A 24,043-nucleotide genomic window follows, 5' to 3' on the forward strand; every position below is an offset into this window, starting at 1 on the left:
TGGTATAAATATTAATTAGCATATATTTCCGTTAATTCCTATATATTCCCGCTAATTCCCACGGAAAGTTTCCACCTCTGAATATTCTCCAAAATGCGCAACCCTAGTTAGGATTAAAGTTATTGCAAGTAGTTACACTGTACTTACATTATAGCTACAATGTAATTTAAAGTGCACATCCAGACAGTATTTAAGAACAATGTACAGAAGAAAAAACTGTTACATGGTTACAAAAATCATTTATTGAAAAAAGTAAAATTTGTGGATGAAATAAAATGTGAAATTCTTCCAAAAACAACATGCACTTAACATAAAAAAGCAATAGTTTATAAAACTAAATTTGATTGAATTTCTATTCTATTTATTTCCAATTTTAACAACAGTTTATTACTGTAATCATTTATCTGTAGTTAACAAAATATACAACTTTCTAGCCTCAAACTCAACTCTGGAACTCGAAGCCAGTTCCTTTGCTTTTTTTCATTGTTCCTCTCTAATCAGGGACTGATTTAGACCTGGGACACCAGGTGGGGGAAATTCATTATCAGGTAACACAGAAAACCAGCAGGCTCCAGACCTGGTAGGGTAAGAGTTGAATACCCCTGATCTAGAACATAAGAAAACATCTAAACTGAATTTTAAGGAACTGGACAACCTATGAATCCATCTTTTGACAGACCAGTCTAGAATCTTGTGGTCCCTATTTTCATGCTTTACACTGGGTGGCCCTTTAAGTCTATCATTCAGTCATTCTGATCAATATCGATAGTACTTCATTTGTAAAATATATTATAATATTAACTTTTGCTTTCTTTCAACTACTATAGTAATGCCATAAAACGTCTAGAGAGACAAGCTCATGTACAGTACTGCACATCAGATCTAGTTGAATACAATAACAAAAAGCTGTGCACTGGAGCCCCATGCAAACAACATAGAACACTTTGTGATTAAATAAACAATAAAATCATAGCAAATATTAACCAGACTTTTTTTCTGAAAATGGAGTAACAGCCCATACCTCTTGTTCATTACTCATATCTATTGATTAGTAAACTATTTTACTAAGTCATGGTGATATTATTCACCAATAGTTACACATAAACAGAAATGTTTCAAAAATGCTTTTGTAATGTCAAGAAAGGATATGTTAGTCATCTTTTCTAGGCATTATAAATCAAAGAATAAAAACATGTAAAGGTTGAATAGCAGCATAGATGAGATCTAAAAACCCAGAGCTTTGCAAAATAAACTAGCGCAGGTTCCAAATGGTACCCTATTCCCTATTTAGTGCACTAGTTTTGCCAAGGGCCCATAAGGTTTTGGTCAAAAGTAGTGTACTATATAGGGACAAGCCTGCCATTTGGGATTACATGCCTAATCACCACCTGGAGAGGAGAGTCCCTTGGAGCCAAATTTTGTCATGCTTGACCAGTGTTACTGGTGACCAGTGTTACTCATTGCACTATGTCAAGGAGTCTGATCCATTGCATCTTATTACATGGAATATATACAGCAAATATGTAATAATCAAATATAACACTGACAGTAAGACAGCATGAGGCATCAATTCCATGTGGACTAGTATTAAAAAGTAAAAGACAAATAATAAGAGCAAAAATGATTTCTTAAGATTATTATTATCAGCAAGAGCAGCTAATAAATAGCAACAAAAATTATTGGCACATGCTTTTGTACAGCAATTCATCTTTCCAGTTGTTGCAACTATTCAAGTACACATAACTGGATACATATACATAAGGACAGTGATAAATTAAGGTGAAAGACAACATATTATTTGGCTGCCTACGACGATTCTAATCAGATGGTTTGCAAGATGTTCTGGAATCATTCTGGAAGATTCTTTATTGTCCTTGTGAGAGGGATGATGCTGCTTGTATAGTACCAAGTCTACCGTTCACTTGAACTGTTTTTTTGGGGGCATTGACCTGAATAAAATAGATGAAACATGAAAACCTGTGTTATTCTTTGCTCTGTACCAATAAAAAATTGCCTGACATTGAGTTAAAGTTAACAGAGTTCAGATCATGCAAGAAGTAAAATCATTTGTAAAGAATGGAAGTGTTTTTATTGTATTTGTCTCATTGATTAATCTAATGGAATAATACATTGCTCAAGCTGCACAGCCCCACAGACTGTGGAACTACGTGATGGAATCTTGGTCACCAGCTAGCACAGAATGTTTCCCAGGAGTTCTTTGTTCCGTCACAGACATGTTGCAACAAAAGACAAGGTAATACTAGGTAAGAAATGGTAGGTAGTCACCTGGCTGGTGAGTGCATGCACAAAAGGTCATTTATGATCACCTCCATTTGCTCTATCTGAAAACATTGAATTGACAACCTGTAACTTGATGACTAAACTCGCTCCCAATAACTGTCTCCCTCTTTTGTGTGTTGCTAATGTATTGTTATTGTGGCTGCCTACAGTACTGAACATACTGTACCTTCTTCAGGCGATCAGCTGCAGAGCCAGAGCGGATGGCCTCCAGCATTGCGTCCCGAGCCAGAGCGGGATTACCCCCAGCCTCCAGGGGCTCCCCCACCATAGTGGGCTTGGGCTGAGTGGAGGGAGGGGCAGGAGGAGGTGGAGGGAGCATAGAGGGGGGTGGAGGAGGCACAAATGGAGGAGGGGGAGGCATGGCAGGGAAGGCATCACACAGAGTTCTGTTCTCCTCCTCAGTCTTCCTGAACTTGTCAAGCTCCTCTGCAGCCTGGGATATGGTCTGTGGAGCGTAGAGAGGGGAACAATGGCAGTCCAGATACATAGACCCATTTGACGGCTGCTTTCACATGCACGCACACACAATTTCCCTCTTATACCTTGTTAACCGCAGTGGTTTACTAGGCAGCAAAACAAAGGTTTAAAGGCATTTCAAACAGCTTTGCAACTCTAAGTTAAGCTGTCGCTAGCCTGGATCTACTTTAGCTCCACCAACTAAATTTGACAGGTAGCTAAGGAATAGAATCAAGAACTCCCATCAAACATTCCATTCTTTTTTTATCAAACCTAAATTCCACGTTATTGCCCTGACAACCTGATTTAGTAATGCACATTTCTGAGATTCCTGCTGGTGAGCTGGGCAGGAACATTCTAGAGCTCACCACATCGGTCCTCCCTCACAACGACACATTTCCTCCTCTCATTTCACCATGGTCCTTACATGAAAACAAACCACATCACATTCAAGGGGAACGCAAATAGACTCATATATATAATAAACATAGTGCTGCTTGTTCTCCTGAAATGAGCTATTTAGTGACATGCAACAGATCCTCTGTGCTACATCAAGACATTGCAAAACCAACGCAAAACCCCATCTGACTCTTGGCTATAGCTTACCTTCCTTAGCCCTGCAGAGTTACTTTGGCCTCTAATGGCTGCCAGTAGCACACATCGCTCATTCTCTTCCTCAACAAAGGACGATTTCTTCAAAGTGCTGCTTGCACTTGAGTCCGATACCTAGTCCGACAGGGAAATTCAGGGAAATTAGAAACCAAACCTCTACATTACACTCATTATAAGTAGCTGTAGACTTCCACTTAAAAAGAAAAAAGAAAAACAGTGATCTTTGTGAAGTTAGCATGACGGTCTCTCTATCTCGCTCACCTTTCTGAGCATCTCCTTCCCATCCCCACACTGGATGGCTGACATCAGAGTGGTGTGTAGCGACGTGTCCATCTGGACCGACTTCATGATCACAGGTTTGAACTTCTTCACCGGCCCAAACAGACTGACCTGCTGGGGCTCTGGGAGGTCGTTGCTGGCAGCAGCTGCAGCTGCTCGTGGTGGTTCAGGCTTCATTGCCAGGGCTGGATGACCTTTGGGACCTACTGTCTCTGATCTGCTCTGTGCAGGTGGTGGACCCTGCGAGGGCTTGGAGACGGCAGGTACCTGTTTAGTAGGGGATTGTGGTGCTGGTGGTGGGGGTGTCATCTGTGCCTGGTGTCTGGGACTGGGGGGCCCATGCTGCTTAGTGTTATTGGCCACTGTATCAGAGTCCAGTGACTTGGAACTCCATCCAGCAACTTGCAGGGTAGAACTGCTCCCATAACCACTCCTGTCCACTCCTTGCGTCGACTCACCAGAGACTACCCGTTTCTCTGCTGAGAGGTAGTCAGGGTAACATTTAGCACCGGCGTGATAGGATCCAGACGCAGAGCTGCTCTCCTTCTTCACTGGTACATTCATAGATGTACCAGAGGAACGCTGTGGATTTACATTAAAGGATCGACCCTCTTTCTGATAGCCGTAACTACCAGGTGGCTTTCTCACGGGGCCAGACAACTCCGCTGGTACTTCTTGGATGTTGTCAGCTTTGGCCATGGTGGGCTTCACAGCGTATTTAGCAATGGCAGAAGCTATGTACTGACTGGACGTTCTCCTGGATGGCTTGAGGAAGGAAAGGTTTCTCTTCTGATCTTGGAGAATACCAGGGTTCAGTTTCATAGTCTTCTGCTGCACAGGTGTCTCTGAAACTGGAACTGGGGCCTTGCCCTCTGCTTCCTGTGAGATGTCCTTTGTTACCTCAACAACATCTTTGCATGTTTCCTTAGGTGTCATCTTGGCTACAGGTTCACAGGCCTTAGGTGTTGCCTTGGCTGCAGGTGGCTCAGAGGCTACGACCCGATGTGTGGGTTTGTGGACCTCAGACTCTGGGCTCTGGGTCTTTGTGAAAGGGACAGGCCCTCTACTAGTGGGGAGTGAAGGTGCAGAAGTGTCCTGCTTCTCCGAGGAGCTCCAGAATGCTTTGGCTTTCCCCAGGAGTGGTGAGACGGAGTCATCTTTGTTGATCCCAGACTCAGAGGAACCGCCAAACTTGTTTCGGGCAATGGCTACTTTGACCATGTTACCCTGATCGTCAATTCTAATGGCACCTGTTGTCAGAGTGGCCGGGGCCTCTGCTGGCTTCTGAGGCTGGGTTGCAACTGCGGGCTTGGGAGGGACGATAGTGAATGTCTTCATACCAAATCGGGAGACTGGGCTACATGTGATTTTCGTTTGTGCCTGGGAGGCAGCGTGGCCTCTATAGGTGGGAACCTCTTCCTCAGGGGACTTGGAATGGCTCTCTGGGACAGCGAGAGAGCTGTTGACAGGTGAGGCTTTCCTCTCAGCTCCATCAGCGGATTTCCTTCTTTGAACTTCAACTTTAGTCTTAGAGATCGCTGCTGTATGGTCTTTCCGCATGGTGCCATTGGCAAGCTTCTTCCCTGGTGATTTGAGGCGCTGCGCGGGCTGTGGTTGAGCAGAGCTGACTTTGCTGGAGCCGTCAGACATACAGGCGTTGTTGTTTTTGTTCTGTATGCCACCAACACTTGAATGATGATGACTGTGGTTCAGGTCTTTATTGTCCGTTCTTTGAGAGCTACTCATTAGTGTGGCTTGGTGATCCGTCATGCTCGGTGTCTCGTAGTCCTCCAGGACTTCATCTATGGCTGTGACCGGGACTTCCATATCCACCACAGACACGGGGATGTCATTGCTCTCAGTGGACATCACGTAGGGGTGCTGTTGCACTGAAATAGCATCTATGTGACTTATATCTAGTGGACATGGACAAATGAAAATACATGTGTTAGCCGGTCTGCTTATTGACTATACAACAAGTCTATTTTGGTCCTGTGCATCCATTGTGGTTTCCAGGATGTCTCCAGTATGTAATTCATGTGCATTTGATGGACAATAAAATATTTTTTATTTGAATTTGTGTTCTACTAAAAGCTCACCTGCTAGATCAGCATCCAGATCAGCCAGAGTCTGGTGGAGCTGAGTGGTGAGCTCTGGGTCCTCTTCATAGATGTCCTTTGTTTTGCCTGCTTTGTCGTTGTGGCTGATATCACTGCTGTGTCTAAGGGAGGAGGGGGTAATACAAGTTAAGTTTTGAACTGTTGGGCAGGTCGCATAAAAGGAGAACTCAAGTTAACTCAAAAGTTTGAAAGTTACATTTAGGTGATGGAGTCTACTGCCCTTGAAATATTTATTCATAGTACTTGTGTTTGAGTTTATATTTCTTTTACACTTAATTCAAGGTGTCCACTGAGCATGCCTGTTTTATTCATGCGTGTCTTTTCTAAACTAACCTAAAATGGCATGGGGTTATATTTCTTCTCTTCTTGGCCAAGCCAAAGAGAACTTTCCTCCTGCAGACTAGGTAGAGCCTATTTTCTTGAGAAAAACCCCAGAGCTTTCACTTTAGAGCCCAGCAGATTTAAGTGACGCTGCAGGCTTTGGAAGGTAGCCCCTTAGCTTCAACACATGTGGACTGCAGTGACTCAGTCAGGAAGCACTGTTGGCGTAGTAAAACAGGCCTTTAAAAACAAGCCGGTGCAGAGACGTGCGAGACGTGAGATAGCTGACTAAATAGTGAGAGACGCGGAACTGAGAACTGGGAGCGAGAAGGGAGTTGGTAAATCACAGGGAGGATCTGACTCGTTGGTTGACTGGGCCATCCAAGGCTAGGTACCATTCTAATGACAAAAACAGCTTTAGCTAGGGTCTGCGACAAGGCTAGTAGTAGTAAGTGCATAAGGGTAGGATAACAATTGAAAAGCAGTGTGAGTTTGACTTTACTAAGTGTCCACCCTGAACATTGCTATGATAATGCAGTGAGCAGAGCAGATCAGTGGTAGCACAGCTACAGTACCTGTGTCTGGAGCCCCACGTGGCACAGCCCTCGTCACTATCACTAGAACAGTCCTTGGTGAGGGGATGGATCACGGGGTGAGAGGAGCCAGAAGAGCCCAGGGAGAGGCTCCCGTCAGGGGAGGTAGGGTGGGTGGTGTCGGAGGCCGAGGGGGAGCTGACCAGGCCAGAGTCCTCCGCCATGCCCTCGGAGGCTGCATAGCCCTGGTCCTGGTAACTGCCACTGCTGCCCATGGATAAAGTCTCCTCTGCCTCTGTGTCTGGGGTCTGGGGTCCTGCCACGGAGAGCCGCCGAGAGTGCAGCCAAGCTGGGGTCCGGGCAGAGGGGTGGTAGACATGATCATCATCCTCATCATCAACAGCATAATCATCAGTATTATCAACTGACAGAAGAAAGCTGTATAATGAAGCAAAATAAGCTGATCTAGTCACAATGTTATCTGTGGTCTATTGAGAAGAACAGTTCACAGCAACAAAAAAAGAGAGGTTGTACAAGCATGTGCATGACAGAGAAAGGAGGGAAGCAAGAGTGAGAAAAATGTTATTATACAATGTTAGCTAGACATAAATTCTGAGATACACACTTGTGGCTCAATGAAACCCCTACGTTGATGTGGGCAGTCTTAAACATACCTTATGATCCTGTACTCAATATTTCCCATGAACGATATTGACATGTTGCATCATATACCGTAGTCCTATGGTCTCCCACTTGGCTTTGGAGCAAAACATTTAGATTGTATAACGTCTCACTTATCTCACTGGCCATCAAGCCAAAAGCAGGAGCATTAATACATACAGTTGAAGTCGGAAGTTTACATACACCTCAGCAAAATACATTTAAACTCAGTTTTTCACAATTCCTGACATTTAATCCTAGTAAAAATTCCCTATCTTAGGTCAGTTAGGATACCCACTTTATTTTAAGAATGTGAAATGTCAGAATAATAGTAGAGAATTATTTATTTCAGCTTTTATTTCTTTCATCACATCCCAGTGGATCAGAAGTTTACATACACTCAATTAGTATTTGGTAGCATTCCCCTTAAATTGTATAACTTGGGTCAAACGTTTCGGGTAAGTTGGGTCAATTTTGGCCCATTCCTCCTGACAGAGCTGGTGTAACCGAGTCAGGTTTGTACATGCTTTTTTGTACATGCTTTTCGCACATGCTTTTTCAGTTCTGCCCACAAATTGTCTATAGGGTTGAGGTCAGGGCTTTGTGATGGCCACTCCAATACCTTGACTTTGCTGTCCTTAAGCCATTTTGCCACAACTTTGTAAGTATGCTTGGGGTCATTGTCCATTTGGAAGACCCATTTGCGACCCAGCTTTAAATTCCTGACTGATGTCTTGAGATGTTGCTTCAATATATCCACATAATGTTCCTGCCTCATGATGCCATCTATTTTGTGAAGTGCACCAGTCCCTCCTGCAGCAAAGCACCCCACAACATGATGCTGCCACCCCCGTGCTTCACGGTTGGGATGGTGTTCTTCGGCTTGCAAGCATCCCCCTTTTTCCTCCAAACATAACAATGGTCATTATGGCCAAACAGTTCTATTTTTTTTATTGATCAGACCAGAGGACATTTCCCCAAAAAGTACGATTTTTGTCCCCATGTGCGTTGCAAACTGTAGTCTGGCTTTTTTATGGCGGTTTTGGAGCAGTGGCTTCTTCCTTGCTGAGCGGCCTTTCAAGTTTTGTAGATATAGGACTCGTTTTACTGTGGATATAAATACTTTTGTACCCGTTTCCTTCAGCATCTTCACAAGGTCCTTTGCTGTTGTTCTGGGATTGATTTGCACTTTTCACAACCAAGTACGTTCATCTTTAGGAGACAGAACGCGTCTCCTTCCTGAACGGTATGATGGCTGCGTGGTCCCATGGTGTTTATACTTGCGTACTATTGTTTGTACAGATGAACGTGGTACATTCAGGCGTTTGGAAATTGCTCCCAAGGATGAACCAGACTTGTGGAGGTCTTCAATTGTTGGGAAAATTACTTGTGTCTTGCACAAAGTAGATGTCCTAACCGACTTGCCAAAACTACAGTTTGTTAACAAGAAATTTGTGGTGGTTGAAAAACGAGTTTTAATGACTCCAACCTAAGTGTATGTAAACTTCCGACTTTAACTGTATGTTCCATTTATTAGGTATACATTATTATCCAGCCAGCATGCAGAGCACATCACTGAGAAGTCGTTAGAGAGATGTTTTAAAGCCACCTAACCCATGAGTGTGTGAGAGCTGGGCCTGTCAACTTCAGGCAGAGCTGTAATGGTGAAGAGAGCCTGTTCCTGGAGATCCAGTGACTCACACAGAGTGGCCCTCCCAACCCTTTCCCAGCACTGGCTTAGCCATCCAAAACAAAATCTTACACAAACATGAACTCATCCTTGCTCCCATCACATAAACCCAAACCATGCACAAACCAAGTCAAGACTCTCTGGCTGTAACTCTCTCTCTATGCCAGTAACACTCTCTCACACACACATCCAGTCATAGACATCTATCATCTCTCTATCTACAACATACTGAAACACACTAAGCCACATTACCAGCACACACAGACCAAAATCCCAATCACAAATAATTTCCTCATGGCCTCAATACACAAATGGTGTTAAGTCTTTAATGTCAAATGAAATGATAAAATATTAATGTTTTCATGCTTGTCCATTTCAAGGAAATCCTTGATCTCAATGATCTGTCTTGGACGCCATGCTAATTTTGCACTTGTAATGATAAACATGTTTTTAAATGCTTTTTTTGTACAATATAACACAATTAAAACCCACATGAATGCTGCTATTGACAAAGGCACTTAGAGGGCTGAATATCTGGATAAGCCAATACAGAAGAGTTATTTATTTCACTCACTCACACATCCAACGTAAAAGCTAAAGACATGTGAACAAGAGTGACTTCTATTTAGCTCTCCACTGATATGTTGTCACAGTGAAGCTGCTTCTCACAAACCCACTAATACTAACCAATGTCCCAGGAGTTAATCTCATAAAAAGAATGAACCCTCCACATAAAAAGTGTCATTGATTTATTGGTCACTCCTTAATGGAGTCAACCAATCAGCATGCAGAGAAACAACAGCCTGGTTTCTAGTTACTAACCATTACAAACACTAAGCAATAACAAAGAAAACCTTTACCACCACCATCAAATCATTGATTTGGAGATATCGTTTGACTTTCCTTACACCCTCAATTCAAAATGTCTCCATCAATCACTCCACACTCAATACATGTATGGCTATTTCATCTGCACTTAAACAGCCTACTGATCACACACATCCCTGTCCCCATCAGCCCTCACACATCACGTTCCTCTTAGTTCTCTACCGTACCAACCACTGTATAACTACCTGAAATACAAAATGGCTTATAGTTTATACTGTATATACAGACATTTATAAAAACAAGCCACAAAAACAAGGAAAAGAAAAGACATCAACAAGAGGGGGATTTGAAAGTGTAGAGATGGGAAAGAAAGGAAGTTCAAGGGGCAGTTCTAAGAACAGAAAAGGAGGATGGAAGGAGCAGAGGTCCAGCAGGAAGAGATGAAGGTGCAGAAGAGGCGAGGGAGGAGAGGAAGACAGTGAGAGGACGGCAGGCCAGAGAAGTCTGTCTGTCTGTTCACCGAGGCTTGGAGAACGGGAAACGGACAGGGGCACAGCAGTAGACTGTGGAGGGGAGAGGCAAAGAGAGAGAAAAGAAGACATGAGATAGAACTAGGACAGGGTAGATAAAGGTGTTCTGGAGCCCTGGAGTAAGAAGTTGCCGCTATCGCAGCCTGACAACAGAAACAGAAAAGCACAGCCTTTTACAGACAGCAGGAGATAAAAAACATACGATAAAAGCCTCACAGGTTGATTAACGTTGCGTCTTAAATGGCACACTATTCCCTATATAGTGCATTAGTTTTGAACAGAGCTCTATAGGCCCTGGTCAAAAGAAGAGCATTATATAGAGAATAGGGTACCATTTGGGATACAAGGAACTTCACTGTCACAGCTGACCTTCAGCATTGGGCTCAGGTGGCCTATCAGCCTGTCTGTTATAAAGGAGGCCTCGTAACTGTTTAACTGGCTGCAAAGGAGATGAACGACGTGGCAAGCCTGGATAGAATGTCCACATGAGCCGGACTACACATTAAGAGTGAAAACTGTGATACACACAGAGATTGATTTTAACATTTTTGTCATTTAGCAGAAGCTCTGATCCAGAGCAACTTACAATAGTTAGTGCATACATTTTCATACTTTTTTTTCTCTTTGTACTGGTCCCTTCTGGGACTCAAACCCACAACCATGGCATTGCAAGCACCATGGTCTACCAACTGAGCCACCCGGGACATTCAACATTCAACAACAACTATGAAGTTCAGGGAGGGAAGCAGCACTGAAAAAGGAGAGGAGTTAGAGGAAGACATGAAGGTTGGAAGGAGAGTGGCTGGCTACCAGAGGGAAAGGTAGCCCAATAGTAGAGGTGTCAGCTGGGATGAGAGACCTACACTGAGGGGCCTCCTCCCTGTGGCTCTCTGGTGAGGCATCGGGGGAGTCTGGGTCTGAGGGAGGGGGAGGGTACTGCGGGGGTGGGGGGATGACTAACTGGGGGGGCTCCCGTACTGGGGTTCGCAGAGGTTTGAGTGGCACTGGACGCTCAGCACCTAAAGAAAAGGAGGGATGCAGTAAGCACTGGGTGTTAGAATGGGGGAAATCAATAAGCTTAAATTATATTGCCTTTGTTCATCATACTGTGCAGAAAGAAATTATTTTAATTTTTTTACATTAAACAATAAGTGAAATACACAAGACAATCAATGAATGGGTACATTAACAAATAACTGAAAGCTGCTTATAACTGCTTAATGTATGTGGAGAAAGTACAGTAAAGCTACTCGTTTGAATGGAAGCTTCTCAGTGGCAATTGTGTTGCTTGCTGATCAGTCTCTAATCAGAGCCCCTTAAACAGAGCAGAGCAGAGATAACATCAGACTCTACGCCCCAGACTCCAGCTATGGGAGATAGAAATGGAGCTTCACAAAACACTCCAGGCCAGGGCTGGACCCCCTCATTTGGGGGCCCCTGTTTTAGAAAAACAGATTAATTTTTTAGGAAAACAGCTAACTTCCTGCATTTCAACACATTTTGTGTCCAAAGAATTTGAAGTTTTGTAAATCTAGTCTACACATTTTGTCACGAGGCTCTGAAAATATGCTGCAATTTTAAAGCTAATTTCCTGCAATTCTACACTTTTTGTCATGGGTCAGATAAAAAAAAAAAATGCTGTTTGATAGCTAATCTCATGTTATTGTTCTCATTTTGCCAAGAGGCTGAGAGAAAATGTTGCAGTTTTAACCTTTTCACCTGTGAGTTCCAAATATCTTTAACGGTCGCCCCAGCGTGAGTTGTTTTATGCACCTGATGTCAGAATGCACTGTTCCAAAATGTGATTGATGCGCAACAGGACAGTTAACCCACGCTGCCTGCTAATTATCTAAAGGCTGTTTCAACTTGTCAATTTCTAATTATTTTCTAACAAGTTTTATTTTCTAACAACGGTATGAATTGAGGTGTGTTCCGCCTCCTCGGAACACATAAAAGTAGCCCATTTCACTGTTGCGGACAATGTATGTTTGAGGCTTTACTGAGCCGGACAAACTTTTCTCTTCGAGGAGAGCCCAAGCACCTCCCCAGTGTTTCCACAGATCAAATATGCAGATATTTGCGCAGTCTTGCACAAACTTTTTCCCCCTGGCACATTTTCTGGCTGGTGCTCGCATTGCCTCGATTGCTGTTTTCCTTACAAATAATAACTTCGGACATGTCTGCGTTCCTATCAAAGTAAGTGCCTTATTTTCTGTATATCGTGTTGTCTTTTCTACTGTAGCATACAGTATGTATTGAGCATAATGTATTTCCAGTTTTATTCACATGTTTTCAAGTACTGTTGACAAATAATGCATTCCGATTATTGCATTTGATATGTGTAAAATACTTTTTTGAATGTTGTACTGATTATGATGAGCTAATGCGAAGCTATTTGCCAGCTAAGTGTGATGCCATGTTTGTTGACATTATACAATGCATTCTGGGTGTCACGTAAACATCTGTCAGACAAAATATGTTATAATGAGGTGAAGGAATATTTCACTCATCTTTCGAGTAAACTTCCGGGAAGTGAATGATCATAGACAACACATCCCCTTCAACATGCATACTGCAAACAGACCAAACTCATCTTGCCTCCTCTTATCTTTGGTTGAAGCGAAAAAATAAACAGGGTGGCGTGCACACACTACCCATCGCCGGATTACATTAGATTTTTAGAAAGTGTTTTACTCAATTATTTTGATCAATTGTGAGCTCACCCTTGACGTGATGAATTGTAAATAGTTATTTCTATTAGTTAGTTCACATTGTTGTTTCTGTTAGCTAACTATGACTGCTTGTGTTACGTCAATCTTTCATCAGTTAGCGCTAGAATTAATGTCGTCTACATTTTCCGGTTTGGATGATTGTGTTACGCTGCCGCTACTTCTGTGAATGTCTGAACATTGCATCCCAAAATAAACTGGTCACATTCAGGACATAACTTTGTAAGGACTGTGTTTGTGCAAAATATTTCTGTGAAGAAACAGTGTGGCCAGCTCAAACGGTGACATCCAGGGGGCTTCAGAACAGTAGGCCACTTGACAAAACAAGAAACTTCATATGTGGTGTTTTATGTAACAGTGTTTAATCAAAATTAGTCAACAGTTGACTATAGATTTTCAGAATATTGTCATCTTGGATTTCCATTTAAAAAGGGGGTCTGCTTTGACTCATATCAGTGATCACATACATAGTATGGGCACACAGCAGCAGTAAACTCAGAGAAACATTCAGAGAAATCTTTGTGATCATGATCTCACAAAAAGACTGATGGCATTGTGTGGACTGGAGCTGAACGGCCTGCCACGGGGGTGTAACTGTTTATTGGTCCTAAATAGGACCCTATTACCTGTATAGTGCACTACTTTTGACCTGGGCCCATAGGGCTCTTGTCATAAATAGTGCCCTATAAGGGAACAGGGTGCCAATTGGGATAAAACCAGTAAAAGGCTGATGTAATTGCAGCCAGTGCTGAGCGATGTGAGCAATATGTCAACGTATGCCTCACATCCCTTACTCAGCAGCTGATGGACCACATGGAGTAGAGCTGGCCGTGGGAGTGACTGACTAACTCTGCGCCTCAGGCCCTTTAGATTACTGACTGCGTTCCAAGTGTGACAGCTAGCGCCACAAAAATATGTACCTAGCTACGGTACTTAACCGCACACAGCAGATTAAAATGAGAGATTCCCTATTGTCAGCACAATGAAGATAATGTAAGACGTAGGTTAAGAAACACCCTGCAGAGGCTAACAGATGACCTACAGGCCCTTTAAAAACACTGAGGGGACACGCGCACACACACACACACACACACACACACACACACACACACACACACACACACACACACACGTGGGTGCGTGGATTGATTGAAACAGCCCCAATTGAGTGTGTTGAAATCTCCAGTTTATTTTCGGACAGAAAATGTATCTTAAGATGAGAATCAACGATCCAAAAACCACCTATTAGAGAGACCGCCTCTGTGCCTGAGCCAAACATTTACAATTGGGTTGAGGGACAGTTTTTTCCACTATGATGGTGTGAGAGAGAAGAGGCAGTGCTGGGAGAGAGAGAAAGAGAACAGACGAGAAGAGGAAAAGAGCACAAAGGAGCAGTGTGCCATGTGAGAGAGGAGAGAAATGTTTGGGTTGCACTACTGCTAACAGAGCCAATAGAGGTTCTCTCTCTTCACACAGCTGGAGAGGCAGGAAACAACTGCGCTCACATACATTATAGAACATAACCAACGATTATCTTTAGCCCACAGGGGTTAAATAAGGGGAAACATCTAAAATCCCTGTAGTACATCATCCCTAATTGATGCGTGTCATCTATTTATTTTACAGACTGTACAACCGGTGATGTACAATCCCAAATATACAACTCCAGATCAGAACATAATGATTTGTTTTGTTATGTTTTGGGGAAGTCTAGTTGTTCTGCCTTGTGAGCAACAGATAGGTCTGTGGTTCTGACAGGGTCTTCCCAGCAGAAGTCTATTAGATACAGTGCCTTGCAAAATAATTCATCCCCCTTAGCGTTTTCCCTACTTTGTTGCATTACAATCTGTAATTTAAATTAATTTTTATTTGGATTTCATGTAATGGACATACACAAAATAGTCCAAATTGGTGAAGTGAAATGGAAAAAAATTACTTATTTCAAAAAAATGTTTTAAAGAAAAAGTGGTGCGTGCATATGTATTCACCCGCTTTGCTATGAAGCCTCTAAATAAGATCTGGTGCAACCAATTACCTTCAGAAGTCACATAATTAGTTAAATAAAGTCCACCTGTGTGCAATCTAAGTGTCACATGATCTGTCACAGGATCTCAGTACACCTGTTCTGAAAGGCCCCAGAGTCTGCAACACCACTAAGCAAGGGGCACCACCAAGCAAGCGGCACCATGAAGACCAAGGAGCTCTCCAAACAGGTCAGGGACAAAGTTGTGGAGAAGTACAGATCAGGGTTGGGTTATAAAAAAATATCAGAACGTTTGAACATCCCACGGAGCACCATTAAATCCATTAATTAAAAAATGGAAAGAATATGGCACCACAACAGACCTGCCAAGAGAGGGCCACCCACCAAAACTCACAGACCAGGCAAGGACGGCATTAATCAGAGAGGCAACAAAGAGACCAAAGATAACCCTGAAGGAGCTGCAAAGCTCCACAGCGGAGATTGGAGTATCTGTCCATAGGACCAGTTTAAGCCGTACACTCCACAGAGCTGGGCTTTACGGAAGAGTGGCCAGAAAAAAACCATTGCTTAAAGAAAAAAATAAGCAAACACATTTGGTGTTCACCTTCCAGCAGGACAATGACCCTAAGTATTCTGTTATAGCAGCACTCAAGTGGTTTAAGGGGAAACATTTATATGTCTTGGAATGGCCTAGTCTAAGCCCAGACCTCAATCCAAATGAGAATATGTGGTATGACTTAAAGATTGCTGTACATCAGTGGAACCCATCCACCTTGAAGGAGCTGGAGTAGTTTTGCCTTGAATAATGGACAAAAATCCCAGTGGCTAGATGTGCCAAGCTTATGGAGACACACCCCAAGAGACTTGCAGCTGTAATTGCTGCAAAAGGTGGCTCTATAAAGTGGGGGGGAATAGTTATGCATGCTCAAGTTCAGTTTGTCTTATTTGTTGTTTGTTTCACAATAGAACATATTTTGCATCCTCAAAGTGGTAGGCATGTTGTGTAAATCAAATGATACAAACCCCCCCCCCAAAAAAATCAATTTGAATTCCAGGATGTAAGGCAACAAAATAGGAAAAATGCCAAGGGGGTGAATACTTTCACAAGCCACTGTAGGTCTGTGGGTCTGACAGGGTCTTCCCAGCAGAAGTCTATTTGTTCTGCACAGTGTCTTGGGAATAGCAGAGGGGAGGGAGGCACACCCAGGTCTATAAATCAACTCCTCAGAGCAGTCTGCTTTAAGTGCGTCCACTGCACTAAACACTTCCTCCCTCAACCTCTCTCATCCTCACCAAGCTAAATAAATATTGTCCGCTTCAACCCGTTTCAAGAAAAGACACAATCGATATAACTCTAGTCTTGTGCATTTTGTTCCCTTGTTAGATTAGGTAGTACAGGGATTCTTTTAGGATGGAGAAATGTCAAATTCTACACTACAGTGCATCAATAGGAATAGTGAGGCTAATAGCAATGCTATTTCACCTGGTTTACTGAGGACAGATTGTACAAAACGTAAGGCAATCAAATCTGCAGCGCTGCAATCCCGGCCAACTCCTGTCCTATGACGTGGGGGTTATTTAGTTTATGCTGCCTTGGGTCTCTACTGGCTAAATGTCTGTACAGGTATCATGTCTACCACCAGCAACTCAGTTCAGGTTGAGGGGAACCTGTTATAGTGAAAAGCGGTAGTAGTGCAACAATTCTTGCGGGTGTTCTCCAATTGGGTTAAACCATTTGGAGGAGATCATTAAGGAGCCTACCTAGGCAAGGGTTGCTACACTGTTATATGACTGCTATGACTAAGCACGTTCTGTCCCTTCATCTACCGCTGAACACTGTGACTGGAACAGCCTGTGGGTTGACGGGGGAGAGAACTCAATCGGCCTCTTTACATTGACTACATGTGTACTGATGATACTGACCCATGGCGCTGTATCTGTTGTTCTCCGTCTCGTCTAGTTTCAGGCCAAGAGCAGACTCTCCTCTGGTCTCCTCCGGTGTGGTGCTGCGGGACAAATAGGGGGTGGGCTTGGCCTTGTCAGCGTTTCTGCTGGGGGCGGAGTCAACCTTTTTCAACCTTGCTGGAAGGGCGGAGTAAGAGGCGACATTGACCATAGTCTTGCTCCTGGGGCCGGTGTCAACCTTACTGGGGGCGGAGTCTCGGGAGGAGTCAGCCATGGCAGCCCTGCTGCTGGGGGTGGAATCAGGGCCGGGCTTGGACACATCAGCCCTGCTGGAGGCGGAGTCAGAGTCGGCCATTGAGGTGTCAGCGACAGAGGTGCCGGCGGCAACCCCACTACTGCTACTGCTGCTGCTGTAGACAGACCCATTGCTCAGCTCAGAGCCAGAGTCCTCCTCTGCAGGCAGGCTGGGGGTAGGAGAGCTGGGGGCTGGGGAGGGAGAGGGGGCCATCTGGACAGAGGTGCGAGGTGCTGGGGTGCTAGGAGCTGGGGTGACAGAGGTAGCAGGGGTAGGAGGGGGTGGCGGGGCCTTCCTCTTCCTCAGTGTACTCTCTGAGTCAGGAGCCACCTGAGAGAGAGGGAGAGAGAGGGAGTAATGAGTCTCAGGCTTAACAACTCCCCCTAGCCGTGACAATATACCCTATAAACCATTTATTCTTGGACATCATCACTGCTCATTATCATTATTAAAAAAGGTGCACTATGCAGAAATCCCGTCTCCATTTCCTGGTTGCTAAAATTTCGAATCTGTTACAAAACAAGCAATCATTGTGTAGAAAATCATTGTACCATCTAAGCCGTTGTGAAATATATTTTCCATGACCAAAAATACTGTATTTACAGCAGTTGAAGCAGGTGTACAAAACCAAAACTAAAAGATGCAAAAACATAACTTAAGAATGGGAATCATAGAAATAGAGCACATAGAACAGATCAACTGCTTGTTAGACTTGCTTTCATTGAGAATGACATAACTAACATTTCTATGTGAATTTGGTCGGATCGACAAAAAGTTACATATTGCAGCTTTAAGTTATTAATACCTTTTTAAGATGAAATGTATTGTATGGATTATGGAACTTTGCCTGTCAGTCAGACTATCAGTCAAAATACCTAAGTGTTCCATGTTTATTTGTTTGCTGTTACTGAAAGGGGTATTATTGCTTCCTTATACAACAAAACAATGTGTGACCCATTTAATCTCAACATGTCCTCTGATCCTGGAGGCATGGAGATAAAAACACTTCAAATCTTTTCATGGGAATCAAGTCAAGCTTTATTTATATAGCACATTTCAGACATTAATGCAACGCAGGGCGCTTCACAGGAAAAAGCACAAATAAAACAACAAAACATAACAATAAAAACTGAAACACTAAAAAAGCAGCCTAAGGAAAACGTGTGTTTCAAGGTGTGTTTTAAGATCTCTTAAATATGTCCCCAGTTTCAGCCCATCTCATGTTCTCTATCAGGCTATTCCAGAGGCTGGGGGCATAGTAACTAAAGGCTGCCTCTGCATGCCTCTTGGTCCTAGGCTTTGGGATAGTTAAAAGGCCAGTGCCAGAGGACCTGAGGGACCTACTGGGTACATTACTTAAAAGCATGTCTGACATGTATTGGGGTACACGATCGTGGATTGATGTAAAAACCAATAGAAGTGCACTGGCAGCCAGTGCATTGACTTTAAAACCGGTGTAATGTGGTCTCTCCGTCTGGTCTTGGGCAGTACCCATGTTGCAGGATTCTGTTTGTTTTGCAGTTGACCAGTGACCTTCTTGGGTAGACCAGACAGGAGAGCGTTACAGTAGTCAAGCCTGCTTGTAACAAAAGTATGGATGAGTCTCTCTGTATCATCCTGAGATAGAAACGGCCGCACCGTGGCAATGTTCCTCAGGTGGTAAAAAGCTATTTTGGTCACATTCTTAATGTGTGATTCAAAATTTAGATCAGAATCGAACATGACCCATAGGTTTTTTACCTGGTGTTTTCTTCGATGCCCGTGAATCCCATTTGACCGTAATGTTGTATGTGACCTAAAGCTTTACATTGATCAAAAAAGGTGTTGCGTGAGTTTGGGCACATAAGCCTCATCTCAAAATAGTTGTGATGTGAAACTGAGTATGGATAAACAACATTGTAGTTACTCCACAATAGTAATCTAATTGACAAAGTGAAAAGGAAGCCTGTAGAGATAAAAAAAAATATTTCAAAACATGCATCCTGTTTGCAACAAGGCAATAAAGTAATAAAGCAACGTTAAAACTTCTAAAGTAGTCATTAACCTTTTGCCCTGAATACAAAGTGTTATGTTTGGGCAAATCCAATAAAAACACATTACTGAGACCAATCTTTATTTATTTTTTACCCCTTTTTCTCAACAATTTCGTGGTATTCAATTGGTAGTTACAGTCTTGTCTCATTGCTACAACTCCCGTACGGACTCGAGAGAGGCGAAGGACGAGAGCCGTGCATCCTCCGAAACACAACCCAACCAAGCCGCACTGCTTCGTAACACCGTGCCTCACTTAACCCGGAAGCCAGCCGCACCAATGTGTTGGAGGAAACACCGTACACCTGGCGACCGTGTCAGCGTGCACGCCGTCCGGCCCGCCACAGGAGTCGCTAGTGCGCGATGGGACAAGGACATCCCTGCCGGCCAAACCCTCCCCTAACCCGGACGATGCTGGACCAATTGTGCGTCGCCCCATGGGTCTCCCGGTCGCGGCCGGCTGCGACAGAGCCTGGACTCGAAACCAGAATCTCTAGTGACACAGCTAGCACTGCCTTAGTGGGTCTCCCGAGTGGCGCAGTGGTCTGAGTACCAATCTACATATTTTCAAGCATAGTGGTAACTGCATCATGTTATGGGTATGCCTGTAGTCATTAAGGACTGGTGAGTTTTCCAGGATAAAAAAATACATGGAATGGAGCAAAGCACAGGCAAAATTCAAGAGGAAAAGCTGGTTCAGTCTGCTACCACCAGACACAGAGATTAATTCAACTTTTAAGCAGGACAATAACCTAAAACAAGGCAAAATCTACACTGGAGTTGCTTACCAAGAAGACAGTTTATGTTCCTGAGTGGCCGAGTTCATAGTTTTGACTTAAATCTGCTTGTAAATCTATAGCAAGACCTGAAAATGGTTGTCTAGCAATGATCAACAACCAATTTGAAAGAGGTTGAAGACTTTTGAAAATAATAAAATGGGCAAATGTTGCACAATCCAGGTGTGGAAAGCTCTTAGAGACTTACCCAGAAAGACTCACAGCTGTAATTGCTGCCAAAGGTGATTCTAACATACAGTATATTGAATCAACGGGTTGAATACTTATCAAATCAAGATACAGTATATTAGTGTTTTATTCTTCATATTTGTTTTAACTGTTTAATTGTTAAAATTTCTCACACTTTGACATTAGAGTATTTTGTGTAGATCATTGACCAAAAAATGACAATTAAATACATTTTAATCTCACTTTGTAACACAACAAAATGTGGAAAAGGCACTACATATACACAGTTGAAGTCGGACGTTGAGAAGGCCAGCATCCTGGAGTCGCCTCTTCACTGTTGACGTTGAGACTGGTGTTTTGCGGGTACTATTTAATGAAGCGGCCAGTTGAGGACTTGTGAGGCGTCTGTTTCTCAAACTAGACACTAATGTACTCTTGCTCAGTTGTGCACCGGGGCCTCCCACTCCTCTTTCTATTCTGGTTAGAGACAGTTTGCGCTGTTCTGTGAAGGGAGTAGTACACAGGGTTGTACGAGTTCTTCAGTTTCTTGGCAATTTCTCGCATGGAATAGCCTTCATTTCTCAGAACAAGAATAGACTGACGAGTTTCAGAAGAAAGGCCATTTCTGGCCATTTTGAGCCTGTAATCGAACCCACAAATGCTGATGCTCCAGATACTCAACTAGTCTAAAGAAGGCCAGTTTGCTTCTTTAATCAGAACAACAGTTTTCAGCTGTGATAACAAAATTGCTAAATGTTTTTCTAATGATCAATTGGCCTTTTAAAATTATAAACTTGGATTAGCTAACACAACGTGCCATTGGAACACAGGAGTGATGGTTGCTGATAATGGGCCTCTGTACGCCTACGTAGCCATCGCCAGCTACAATATTCAGTTACAGCATTAACAATGTTTTCACTGTATTTCTGATCAATTTGATATTTTAATGGACAGAAAATTAGATTTTCTTTCCAAAACAAGAAATGGTATAAGTGACCCCAAACTTTTGAACGGCAGTGTATATATATTATTATAATTTTTTTTGCTAGGTAGCGTTAGCTTGCGCTAGTCGGCTGTACCTATGCCAAAACTCCGGTATTTTTCATCCTATAGCTTGTTCTCCATCTTCTTTTTAAATAGTGAAACAACATGTTTTCAGCTATTTTATTTCCATGACTGATCAAAACTTGTTCTCATGCTCTCTCGTCTCTCTGCAGCAGACATAAAGTGAGCAATATGTTTGGACCATCAAATTGCAATACTATAGAATGGTGATGTTGTGGAAAATTCTGCCACCACAGTGAGAATTGCAATACATATTGTATCGGCACCTACGTATCGTGATAATATCGTATCGTGAGGTCCCTGGCAATTCCCAGCCCTAATTAAAATGGGTCAACGCTTCCTTCTATCTTCAACAAATTTTCCCCCTGCTACAAACTGTCTGTACTACTACTGTCGTCTCTCCGCATGTCAACTGGTGAGCTGTCTATGAACTCAAATGACCCAGGCCTCCAGTACAGAGACCATAGATATGGAAAGACAGCACACGTTCGATCCTTGCAAATGGCATCCTGTGTGACAGCATGGGCAGCCCCATTGAGGGCTATCTCCATTTTAAAGTAGTCATCCAGAGCCCTCTATCTTCATGGCAGAGACAGACAGCCATTACTCTGGTATTACTATTCACTCTACCACTGACAGACTAGCTCCCCATGCTCCCTCATCTTACATGCTCCATTAGATCCACAAAGTTGACCTGACACAACTCACTGTCTCAAAACTATGCAGTAAATGTATGGTCCAATGAGAAATATTCATCACTCTCTAAAGTGGGCGTGCAAACGGTTTATATTGCTGTCGTTATGCTTCCAACATATATAATCAGATTTAGACGGGAGCTAAACCATTGCCATGCAGGGTTATTAAATATACTAAGCAAGGGAAGCTTTGGTCTCCGTTTGGCCAATCTTATGTACATGTTCCCCAGACTTAAGTTGGCTCCTCTAAATCCCAAAGTGCACCACTGTCACTTTAAACCGTAATCCATAGCTGAGCAACACAATCAATTCCCCTGGTATGTTTACACTCCAGTACAACAGTAGTATGGAGCATTCATAGAGAATGGTTAGTCAGAGGACGCTGTCGCTTCGTTCTGCGGCACTGGGCTGCACAGTATTGTCTTTCACTCTGAAGAGCAGCCAATCAGTCACACTCGTGCACCTACACACACACACACACACACACACACACACACACACACACACACATCTTCATATCCCAGTCAGTCCTCCATTACAGCTTCAACTTTGCCCCACATGCTATGGTATGCCAGAGACCGACAAGTATGGACGGTGGTGTGATGGTGGAGGTGCATACACAGTTCAGGGAGTTTACACAACTCTACCTCTAAAGAAGTGCAAGGTAGCGGGCAGTAAGTAACACAGCGTTATAACCACAATGACTCAATCCCAGAGAAACACCACAAGTATTTTCTTAGAATATAGAAATAAAACAAGGACATTCTGACTTCAACCACATTCAAGGAATAAAAATAAAAAAGTTTGACAAATCATTTGTTATGGCTTGTTGCTACTTTCATCGCAATTTCAAGGTGGAGGTGATTTTTCAAGGAGGTGATTTTCCATGAGCCATGCCAAAACTGCTGTGCACTCTCACCCAGTCAGACTCGCCTACCTACCACTTGCACAACCCTGCAGCGCTCTACTAACTCTATATCACAGACTGCATCAAATCACATTTACTATACACTGATGTGCTGCCACTCAATGCGATCATTCAGTCAAATATTTCTATAGCTTTTCTACCCCCTAATCCTGCAGGAATGCTAGCTCACTCCTTAATGGTTGACTTGGTCTATGTCCCAAATGGGACCCATAGTACACTACGTTAGACTAGAGCTCTATGGCGCTGGTCAAAAGTAGTGCACTGTTAAGTGAATAGGGTGCGTATTGGGGATGCAGGCTCAGTCCCCTGGCTGCCAAAGCTCCAGCTTTTTAATTACTCAACACAGCACACTGCTCCAGAGCTGGCACAGTGAATTTACAGGCTCTTTATGGTCAGACCACACACACACACACACACACACACACACAGATTTCAAAGTAAAAGTATATCAGTGCTCAAGGCATAAGTCCACTTCAAATAGAGAACCAATGTACCACTGTAGATGAAGTGTGGACTACTCTTGTGCCAACTGTAGTGAAAATAGGTCCATTATATAATCTTTATCAGTGCAGGATATTACTTTGTCTGCTAAGGTTAAGATTACATTCCAACATAAAACCACAACAAGGCCTAGGTTTTTTGTCATTCTTTGAGGTACAAAACAATTCTTTCAAAAACTTAACTGTGAGACTGTGATTTGGAAATAATAATGATTTAAAATGTGAACATAAACACAAAACACAGCTCCAAACAAGCCCCATTATCTCCAACAGGAGGAGAGAAAACCTTTAGAGCCAACATAACATGGTGAAAAAACAACATTCCCCACAACATTTCTGTGAGAAGACGCCACCACTACTTCATTAGATTTACACACACACAGAGAGAGAGATGGTAGACTACACAGTTCCAGTGGGCTGTTTGTTTTGGCATTAGGGGCCTCTTCCTTTGTTCCTGAGAACACAACATTTTCTTCCTTAGGAAAGAGGAAAGGAGCATAATAGAGAGACTCCCAAATGGTACCCTATATCAGTGTTTCCCAACCCTGGTCCTTGAGTATCCCCAACAGTACACCTTTTCATTGTAACCCTGGACAAACACAACTCATTGAGGTCT

At 43.1% G+C, this 24,043-nt stretch overlaps 1 protein-coding gene across 3 annotated transcripts in view; it reads right to left on the reverse strand.

The window, feature by feature from the left end:
• Positions 1-219: 219 nt before the first annotated feature.
• Positions 220-24,043, reverse strand: part of LOC120048491 (protein cordon-bleu-like) — a 48,954-nt gene continuing 25,130 nt past the window's right edge. For 2 of the 3 annotated variants that reach the window (XM_038994501.1, XM_038994499.1), the window contains 8 exons: positions 16,967-17,573; positions 11,194-11,349; positions 6,665-6,971; positions 5,748-5,869; positions 3,631-5,564; positions 3,364-3,483; positions 2,468-2,746; positions 220-1,949 (listed from right to left, as the gene is read on the reverse strand). In XM_038994501.1, the coding sequence (XP_038850429.1) occupies positions 1,866-1,949; positions 2,468-2,746; positions 3,364-3,483; positions 3,631-5,564; positions 5,748-5,869; positions 6,665-6,971; positions 11,194-11,349; positions 16,967-17,573 (3,609 nt within the window). In that variant the 3' untranslated portion in view covers positions 220-1,865. The remainder of the gene's footprint in view (positions 1,950-2,467; positions 2,747-3,363; positions 3,484-3,630; positions 5,565-5,747; positions 5,870-6,664; positions 6,972-11,193; positions 11,350-16,966; positions 17,574-24,043) is intronic. The other variant, XM_038994502.1, reaches the window with a different exon arrangement.

The sequence above is a fragment of the Salvelinus namaycush genome, chromosome 5 (assembly GCF_016432855.1).
Source record: "Salvelinus namaycush isolate Seneca chromosome 5, SaNama_1.0, whole genome shotgun sequence".
NCBI lineage: Eukaryota > Metazoa > Chordata > Actinopteri > Salmoniformes > Salmonidae > Salvelinus > Salvelinus namaycush.